We start from the raw sequence: 10,877 nt of genomic DNA on the forward strand, positions 1-10,877 counted from the left end.
CCTAAACCAAGTTTTAGAACTTAGATGGGAATGCTAAGATTATTGATAAAATTCAGAAAGATAGATTAGAGAAATGATCATATCAATTAACATAGAGATATGAGTACCTCCTATTAAAGATTAAGTTGTGGATTAATAAACTTGACGGTTTTGGCATGCATAATAGAGGTCATAATTGAGGGTAGAAGATGCTTTAATAGGATACGTAAATAAAACTATAGTGGATGAATTAGGAAGAAAGTTGGTGACCAAAGGTGAACTTCCAAATAAGATTTATGAATAGTACTGTAAGCTTCTCAAGTAGCATTTTTTAGGAATGAATAAATAATGAGGATTCATAAAGCTAACCCTAAGTTGGATTATACAAATCACGAATAATTCTGTAGGAATATGAATATAGAATAAAGAAAGACAAAAATAGCTGCATGAACTGAAACCTTCATCTTCCCATTCGATTTTTCCTTTCTAATGCTTCTGGTGGTATCTTCGAAATTATAGTCTTTTCGTTGGAAGGATCATAGCAAGTTACACAATGCCACATTTAAGTAGGATTAATCTGTCAGGCTTCTGTGCTTATCATCTCAAGACCCTCAACTTAATAAATTGTAAGTTTATCTTCTTGGAACTATTAACACCTCTTTATCTTAGTTTAGTTACTGCTAAACCAAAAAGATGTTGATGTTTATCAGCAGAATACTTGGAGAGGTCAATGAGCTTTTTATCTGTTGGATTCAAACCTTTTCTTGTCAATGGATGCTTCCTACTTAAGGAACTCACAAGATTTTGTCAAAACATTGATGAAGGAGAAAGAGAGAGAATAAAAGAAGATAGTTGAGATAGAAACTTTCAGAGGTTTTATTGTTTGGAAATATTGAATGTTGAATATTCCACCTGATGTGATCCTTTGGTCGCATATTTATATGATTTTAAGGCGTTACAGGAGAGGGTGCATTTGGATCTAAATAATAATCTTGCAATATATCTAGTATGGACATGTGGTTTTAGTGACCAAAACACATGGATTTCTGTTTTAGTATGTCCCTTGGAGGTATTGCGAACTGGAAAATCGTTGTCCCATGTCTGCGCCCCTGACTGAATGCCTTTGGAATTTATTGTGTGCTGATTTTGTGAAACTGCAATTTAGTTTAACAAAGCCAAATAAATCTGAATCTTTTCTTGAATCTCTCTCCTAGGAGTTCAGCTCAAGCTCAAAATTATCGGCATACTCTTGCGTGAACTCCTTTCCGAGATTTATTGTACCTTTTTTTTTCCTTCCAGGCATGCAATCTTGTAATTGTTTTCTATAGTGAGTTATTATTATTTTCTTTATGGAATTGCAGTTGAAGTCATACTGTCTTGCAGGCTACAAAGTCATTTAATGAAGGGAGATCAACTCTGGAAAATTTTGTTTTTAAGCTCAAGGCTGCAGTTGGTTTGCAAGTTTTGGTAGAGGCTATCGGAATTGGCAAAGGGACACACGACCTTACTGGAGTGGCTTTGGATCATGCTAGAGCAAACACATCCATTCCTCTTCATCCTGAGATACCTGTTGGGAGAGCATGCTCCTCCCTGTCGTCTGCAGAAATCATTAAGTTTCTTACAGGACATTTCAGGCTAAGCAAGGCTAGGTCAAATGATCTGTTCTGGGAGGCTGTTTGGCCCCGTCTGCTCGCAAAGGGGTGGCACTCTGAGCAGCCCAGAAATCATGGTTCTCTGGGCTTCAAGAATTCTCTGGTTTTTCTTGTTCCGAGTGTTAAAAAGTTCTCGAAGAAGAGGCTTGTCAAGGGAACCCATTTTTTTGACTCCGTAAGTGATGTCTTGAGCAAAGTGGCATCCGACCCAAAGCTTCTTGAGTTAGATGCTGATGGAACGAAAGGTGGTTGCAGTGTTAAAGAAGAAAATGGATGGGCTGTAGATGCCAAGATGTACAGAAATGGTTCCTCCAATCACCAGCATCATTTCTACCTGCACCCAAGACGTCCAAGCTGCAACTTGGAACGCATGAAGTTTACTGTTGTGGACACCAGTTTGGCTGAAAGAGAAGGATCCTTCAAGCTGATGGAAGTAAGGAGTTTACCCTTAGGTGCCAACTCAAGCGTTGACCCATCTGTTAACTCTCAGGAATCTAGGAGTGATAGTTCATCAGAGACAGAAGATTCTACTGATATTTCTGATGATAAAGATGACTCCAATTCAGGTTCAGTCACCCAGAAGAGACCTGAAGATAATCGAGCAAGTCAGTCTGATCTGCCCAAAATCTTAAAACCTTTCCCAAATGCTGCTTCAACTAATGGATATGCTTCTGGTGATAAATGTTTGGTTAGGTTGAATAATGATAAGACATTGGAAGTAAGGTCAAGGTGTCAGAACGGCCAGAGGGTAAGACCCGGCCAATCAAATGATTCTGCTTCTACAATTAAACGGAGGAAGCTGGCTGCTTGTAGTAAAGGGACCGATCGTCGCACTTGTTCCGTCATCAAAAGAATTCGACGAGATCAGCGGCAGATGAACTCAAAACCTGATCCAATCAAAGCTCCTGATACCTTGCTTTGTGATGCAAGTCCATTCCAAAAGAAAACCAACCTCTACCATAATTCTGAGAGCAAAGCAGAGAACGACATTGTTGGCCAGACAAACATACCGGAGGATAATAAGCTGCAATCCCGAACTTTTTTTGACCTCAACAATCTTCCAACGGACGCAGATGTTGCTGAATCCTCGAGCAACGAACTGAAAGCTGAAGGATTTTCACAATCTTCAGCAGGGAAACAGTCGGCTGACTCCAATGATGCTCCTGTTGATGAACAGTCATCCACTGGGTTCAGAAGGCACAGCACTCGGAATCGCCCTCCTACTGCAAAGGCATTGGAAGCCCTCGCGAGCGGGCTTCTTGGCACAAAGCGTTCCGTGAGGCCATTCAATTCAACCGGCAGGCCTTCTCGGAAGGCTAGGAAAGCTTATGAGGAACCAGGTCCTGTGATAGCAGCAAACCTTGTGGATGTTGCATCTAGCACCTTAAGCATGAGTGTTGCTGAAACAGTTAGCAAGGATTATGATGAATCTGCAAGTAAGCCTCTTGGTGCACCTTAGCATAGCAGGTTTTGCTGAGGCTCTTGACAAAGTCAGGCGAGGGAGAGTTGCCGATCATTCTTGCAATATAAGTGACTGACAAAGTCAAAGTGAGATATGAAAACCAGGAAGTTATTCTCTTTTCAAAGCGGTTAGAACTGCTGTCCTCATTTTTGGATGAAGAGAGTTCTGAGGCAAAGTGCTGAGATCATTCGAGCTGCAGTCTTTTTTTCTTTTTTTTTCTTTTTTTTTTAATTTCCATTAACTGATTGAGTCAATTCAGATAGCGGCTGTTCTTGCTGCGAAGAGCTGTTTGTCTACGACCTCTGTTTATGACTAGTGGTTGCTCATCATGTGAAATTTCATATGAATGTGTTGCCAAAAGTTGGTGTTATATAAATAAATATAAAAATTTAGATGGTAGATATAATACAGGAAGTATTTTGTGTGGCATTTACATGCATACCATCCAATTCCTATGTATAAACATTAAATTTTAAATCACTGTTAAATTTAAAAATGTGAAGGGTACCTTTTCATGCACAAGTATGATACATGTAAAAATTGAAATTTAGATGTTTTATATGTAAATATGTAGGAATTAAGTGGTATGTACTTAAAGTTTCAATTTTTTGTATATGTAAATACTATATATATATATATATACACTAATCTAGGCAGGATGATGAATAAGATAAAGTGAATTTTAATTCAATAAAGTATTTGAATAACTTGTCTATGTTTGAGTGCATCGACATTAATATAGTCAAAGAAATGTGTAAAGCTAACTTCTAGTTTGAAATAAACTAGATTGTCATCTCAGCCATTTTAGGCATTAACGAGCAGCGATTGAAAATCAAAATGAGATGCAAATTATAAGTTTGCTGCTTATATTAATTTGTGAGCAGTTTTTCACCCGAATTTTAATGAAGTAATATTCAGGAAAATTTACTCGGCTAGCGCACAATTCTTATGAATTTACAGACCGCCCAACTTTAATATTTACATGCAGAGTACTTTGATGTTTTAAACTTATGCATAAAAATGTGTATTTCATCTTTAAAATGTGATAACAATGTTATTTTTTATGTAATCATAAAGAGTTTAGCATTGTGTGTGCAAATATGAAAGTTTAAGTGTGAGATATATATGCTAGCTGATTTTGGTCAATCGATTTAGCCAACTGAAGATGAAAAAAATCGAGTTGTTTGTGAGATGTCAACATAAGGGATCTACAAAACGAGTGTTTTGTTCGACGAGGAAGTTGACTTGAGTCTTATGATCTCGTCCCTGAGGAGACAAATCTGTGGGTTCGAGTGGTTGCTGAAGACTTCATACAAAGAAAACTAGTCGAGACGCACAGGATGCCTCAACATGAAATGCAAAGGTCTTCGTCTGGTTCTAGTACTCACTGGATGTGGTCGTAGAGTCGGCAAGAAAACTAGGAAGATCACATTGGTTTTTGCAACTCGTTGGTTCGAGTTGTTGAGGTGGCAAGAAGACGATGAGGCTCACGCCTACCATGCGAGTTGTGACTGTGATCGAAGATGGAGACACAGAGAGGCCACGACACACTTCGACCTCGAAGATGAGCAACGGCTACAACCGTGATCGGGAACGAAGACAAAAGAGGATTAGGGCTATGACCCTGATACTATGTAGAATCTAGAATATAATTTTATTTCTTTTTTTCACATCCATTACACCACACAACATATATGTAAATAATGAAAAGAAGTAAAACAGAAATTCTTCTAAAAAGACAAGAATAGAAAATAAGAAATATAAATAAAACATACGTCGTTATTGGAGTATATTATGAGAGAAGTAAATAAATTCCTTCATAATGCGGATATACATATTCCTACATTAACTATAAAAAAGTATTGAGAAGATATTCATATTTTTCTTAGAACATGTTACTAGAATATCTATTATTTTGAGGTTAATTAAAATTTTCAAATTTTGCTAACTTTCTTCCCCTTTTCTCTTTTTTCTTTTTTTCTTTCTCACTTGTTAACTGACCAATTTCTGTCCGTGCATGTACATTTGGGTTTCAAATGCCTCATATTTTTGATATTGAAGCCCAATGTTATCTAAGAAATATTCATGAACCTTCGAGGGAATTAAATTTTTCTAGTCTTAAAGCTAGATATATCTAAGCTGCTTGATTATAAGTCGGTAAACATACAGGGAAAATTGGATCTTGGAAACGTTTCAATTTAGTGAAATTCATACTCAGCACACAATTATCATGTCGTTACTTGTCTCACACCAAAACTTTAACATACATAGCACTTTGTTGCTTTAAGCCTATGCATGAAAAGGTGCATTTGACTTTGAAAAGGTGATGATAGTGATATTTTTGATGTGATATTAAAGAATTCAGTGCTATGTGTATAAATATGGAAGTTTAGGTGTGAGATATGTAAATACAGAGGAACTATGTGGTATGTATGTAGACGCCTTTTGAATTTTGTATAAGTTAAGTCTGCCTCGAAAATGGAAAAAAAAAGCTAATTTGAGCTTCTTTCTTTTTGTTTAGGTATGCGACTGCAAGTGCACGCTCAGATGGTCTTCTTTTGCTTTGTGGAGGGAGGGATGCAAATAGTGTGGTGAGTTTGAAATGCTGCTATACTGAACCTCGTGAAGCAGATAGACTAAGTGCACATAGCTTAAAGTATATTGTTATAAGTATGTTTTAAGTATCATAAGCTTTATAATTCTATTACTTGATTACATAAGACAAATTCATGATATTACTCTCACTTTTTTTTTTAACAATGGTCTTCTTTTTTTAAATGATATTTTACCATTTAACTGCACGCATAAAACTCATAATCTGGGTAGAAACGTGTTTTTTTTAAACATTTTTAACAGTTGACATTGTAATAGGAGAAATCAAAATTGGAAATTCTAGGAAAGCAATATATTACTACTTAATTACTTGTGCACCAAATCTACATTCATAACATTTTAAATGTCAACAAGAACATGATAGAATTGAAATTTTATTCATTATATTTTATTTATAATAAATATATCCAATTTATAAGTGTATCTAAGGATCTGATTATTAGTGATGATTATGAGAAATATTTTGGGAAGTATATAATGCAAATCTCTAAGGCTCATTCTTTCAAAATTTTCCAGAGACAATCGTAATAAAAATCTTCTAATGCTACTCGACATGTTTTTTTTTCTTATGTAAATTAATATCAATTAAAAATTTTGGAACTATCTTTAAAATATGGATGTATTGTTTATGATATAAATTATACCATATCATATGTTCTTTAGCGTAATTATAGAAGTGACAAAGAAGCTCAAGTTACATACTTTGGAGTAAATAATGTCTGTCATCAATATTTCCAAAGTGATGAAACTCTAGTGATATTACTGTATCCTTGTAAAGAATCTTGAATTCTCCTTCACTACATCTAAATTTAGTCCCATGAAATCCCCCAAATGAGTTTTATGCAAAATTTCATTTTCATTTGGGAATATTTAGAGAACATTGGTTATCTGTAAAAATAGCAATCAAAGAAAAAGATAAAATAATCAATCAGCACTCATCATAAAATACCTATCTCAATTTGAAAATTATAAGTTTCTTACGTAACAAGTGAGTAATTATTAGTGACTAGCCTGCTTAAGAGTCTGTTTTATGCTAAATTTTCTGTGAATATAGTGAAATCATTGTTATAATTTTAATTCTCTCCATTTTGGTGAATTAAAATCTAAACACGGAATCATTAAATTCATAAAAAAATTATAAAAAACCAACTTAGATAATAATTTTGACATGAAATTTCCGATATTTGTACTTACAACTTAAATCTGATAAATTAGAAGAATTCTATTACAAATTCATGATAGATGCATGCAAAAAATCAAACAAACTTTCGAATTCAAGCTCTCCTTAAGAAGAAAAATATGATTTTGTTTACCTGAATAAAGGGTAAGAAGATAATGGTTATCCTACAAAGATAATTTCACAACTATCATTAATTAAACAAATAAATACCTAAGAACAATATTTTGAAAACATACGAAGTAAGGATTTTTTTCTCTCACTGACTTTAAATCTTGCAAAAAAATTGCCAAGTAGTTTATCTGGATTTACAAAGATTTACTATTTCTCATGTCAATTTTTTCATGTTTTAATTTTCTTTATTTAACTTTTGTTTTACATTATTTACTAAATCCCAGATGTAGCAAAACAGCTTAGTGCTAGTAATTATTATGTGTAATCAATTTGAAATTACATTTCACTGATAAAATTGTTCTTTTGGAAGAAAATATTAGTGCTCCTCTTTACTTTTCTATTTAATAAGAAATTGTTAGGTGCAGATAGCAACTTTCAGATAGATGCAAATTCTCCTGCGTGGTTGTCCTTATTTGTGATAGGGTTGGTGTAGCTCATGTGACGGATAAAATTAGGGAAAGTCGTCCTAGATGGTTTAGTCACATTAAACTTCGACCATCTGATGATCCGATTAGGAGAGTAGATGTTTTAGACTCGACTTATGTTAAGAAAGGCAGAGGTAGACCTAGGAAGATTTGGGCTTATTGTATAAAAAATGATCTTAATTTATCAGAACTAAATGAAAATATGACACTAAATAGGACAAAATGGAGAAAAAGGATTTATGTAGCCAACCCCACGTGGTGGGATTAAGGCTTTGTTGTTGTTGTTGGCTATCCTTATTTGTGGAGTTGCACCCAATAGTATCACCCATCAGAGGTTCTAAACTTTCTACGGTAGTTGGTCAATTAAAACAATATAATGATTTTATGCATATAAGCACAAAAGCATATTTGTAGGTGGGGCAATACCAGATAATCCAAATTTTTTGTTGGAATCCACCTTTTGAGTGAAGTGGTGGTAGTTACATTATTAATTAATGCTAAAAATATGATCATCAGCGAGATTAATTATCAATATATTCAAATAAAGTCTCTGGAAAAAAGTAAGATTTAGCATTGTTCATGCAAGAATTTCTGCAAAATATATTACATCTTCAGATTGAAAAAAAAGGAAGGATTGAAAGATAAGAACTATCACAGTGCCAGAAAGTATAGTACATGCTGTAAATTAGAAATTTTAGCTTGCAAGTAAAATTGCAATTATAGGATTCCTCTTTACTCACTCCATTAAATGTTAGAATACCTCTAATCTTAGATGATTAATTTCATTATTCTAACAATTGATTACAGAATCTCAATGATAATTCATTGAATCTATGGAAAAATATAGCATGAGAAGGAGAAATGGGGTCAATTTGCTGCATTGTTGATCGAGCTACAGTCAACGTGATTTATTCTCATTCTAGTTTGGAAGAATGGTTGTGATTTTAATTTAAATGAAAGACGAAGATTTTATTTTAGGCGAATCAACAGTTACTTTTTAATTGGTAGTAAAGATTATTCTTTTGACCGATGTGGAACTGCAATAATACAAAATTATCGAACTATGCTAGTATTGTAGCAAGTGTACCACTGTGATTCTGTGGAACAGTTCAGTCGATAGTAAAATTATTGGTACAGAGGGTGTGTCTGATACACTTATGTGGAAGAAACAAAAGCCATTATTATTTTATTTATCTCTATGCGACAATCTAGTTGTCCTCATGTGGCAAGAGTGGAGCATAAATAAACATTTAAAATAGTATAAACATGAAAATTGAATGGTCAGCCTACAGATGTGGGTGGTCATGAGGTTTATATGTTATAGTAGGTGAGTATATGATGGAAGATTTCAGTCCACATTCCTAAAGATCAGTGATCCATAAAATAAATTGCATGGGGAGATTCAATCATGATATAAAATGACTGTTAACACAATGTCCACGTAATAAATTGCAGTGGTTGGCTTCGATGCTTTACGCTTTGATGATTTTTATTTGATGCAGTATTTTATACATAGAACTATACAACACTCACATGAGGAGCAAAGGAAATGGGAAAGAAGTAAAATAAGATATTCAACTTAATTGAATAAAGGAGCATTTACATACATATCACACGATATTTATGTATCTTAAGCATTCATATTTACATGCTATCACTCAAATCTTTAACATCAATTAAAAATACCAGTAACACTAACTTTTTAAAAGTGAAATACACCTTTTCATGCGTAGGTTTATGACACCAAGGAGTTATAAGTGTAAAGATCAAAGTTTGTGTTAGATATGCAAATACATAAGAATTTTGTGGTATGCATTTAAATTTTCCTTGAATAGGACAGGTGCTTAGATGGCTTTCTTGGTTCTTTTAAATATCACATTTATGTAAGACGTTCTCATCCATCCATGACAAGAAGCGCTTTTATTCAATATGACTTGGTGGAAGACAAGGGTCCTTGAATACTGGGACACATAATAAAATGGCTAAAGATACCTGATAACGGAAGACAACAATTCAGAAGATTTGACTTTGTTACACTTTAGAATATTATAAAAAAAACTCATTTTAACATGTTTAAAATATTCATTTATTATTCAAACTCAAATACAAAGGATCTTAGGGCCAGACCATCATAAATTGCTAAAAAATTACACACAAAGTAACTTTGACTATAGACATCTTGCTCTTTTCTCTTCTGCTATGTTCTTGTAATTCTGCATCATAGATAATTCTTTTATGCATAGACGTTGCTTTCTTTCTTTCTCCTAGAATTCTACTGCTATGGAACTTTTTAATGCTTGGATTGCTGTTTTTTTTTTGTTGTAATGTTAAATGACGTAGACATTTCATTTTTAACTAGATCAATTTGGTCGAGACATTGAACGAAACGTGATTATTGTAGAAACAGTACCCAATGTGACTAAATTCATTGAACCTTGTTATCAACATTCTTTCATTCTGTTCATGGAAATTTTCTAGCCCAATTTGATTAGATTCATAGAAATTTTTTGTCAACAAGCCCTTACTCTATTGATTGGATTTTTTTATAAAATTTTTCTCAATCCTAACCTATCTAAGCTCATATTTTGTGGCCACATGCAGCCTGTTTTTTTTTTTGTTGACATGCTATTACTTCGTAGTTGCAAGTCCTTTGAATTCCTGAATACTACTTGTGAATAGCAAAGTAATTGTAGAAAATGTTGTTCCTATTTGTATATGGTATATATATATACGTGCACCGGGGCGGCAAGTTGTTTGGCAGCTCTGTCGTAAGTCCCCTCTGGGCCGGGTTTGATTCCCGTTGAGAACGAACGCGAGAAGAGAAAAGAGCAAGGGGTTGAACATTAATATCGATAGAAAGCGTGATATGTATTTTGAGGCTTTCATTCTATAGAAAATGTGACAAACAAGAAGTCACCTTTTGAACAAAGAGCAAGGGGTCGACATTAATATCGATAGAACGCTTTATTGTTGATCTTCAAGAGAAAGATATCTCTAGAAAATATTTGAGGTTTTTTGTACGTACAACTAAATTGATCTACCTTGATTGAAGTACTTGCTAATTGAAGTTGACTAAAGAAATATATGACTGGAGCTGAGTTCTCTCTCTCTCCCTCTTTATATTTTTCATTTTGATTTATGGTCAGGTTGAGTTATTTGTACTTTGGGTCGTGTTTTGCAAAGATACGGTTCAAAGTGTGTATCAGTTTGAATCGCAGGTTATGGGAACGAGTGAAGTTATTTATGAAAGCACTGAGGGTATTTATGGAGATGTTGATGTGAGTTGAGCCAAGTTGGCTTGAGATAGTAGATATCTTGGGATTAGTTACTTATAGGGGACTTGATGGTACTCAACTGTTTGGATCTGTGAGAGATGGAGATAGAGGATGTGGCAA

The 10,877-nt window shown here is 34.2% G+C and overlaps 1 protein-coding gene across 5 annotated transcripts in view; it reads left to right on the forward strand.

The window, feature by feature from the left end:
• The window catches only part of LOC110028000, a 28,441-nt gene extending 24,954 nt beyond the window's left edge, over positions 1-3,487 (forward strand). For all 5 annotated transcript variants that reach the window (XM_020729688.1, XM_020729684.1, XM_020729686.1 and 2 more), the window contains exon 3: positions 1,363-3,487. In XM_020729688.1, the coding sequence (XP_020585347.1) occupies positions 1,363-3,090 (1,728 nt within the window). In that variant the 3' untranslated portion in view covers positions 3,091-3,487. The remainder of the gene's footprint in view (positions 1-1,362) is intronic.
• Positions 3,488-10,877: the final 7,390 nt, after the last annotated feature.

The sequence above is a fragment of the Phalaenopsis equestris genome, unplaced genomic scaffold, assembly GCF_001263595.1.
Source record: "Phalaenopsis equestris unplaced genomic scaffold, ASM126359v1 Scaffold000479, whole genome shotgun sequence".
In the NCBI taxonomy this organism is placed as follows: Eukaryota; Viridiplantae; Streptophyta; class Magnoliopsida; order Asparagales; family Orchidaceae; genus Phalaenopsis; species Phalaenopsis equestris.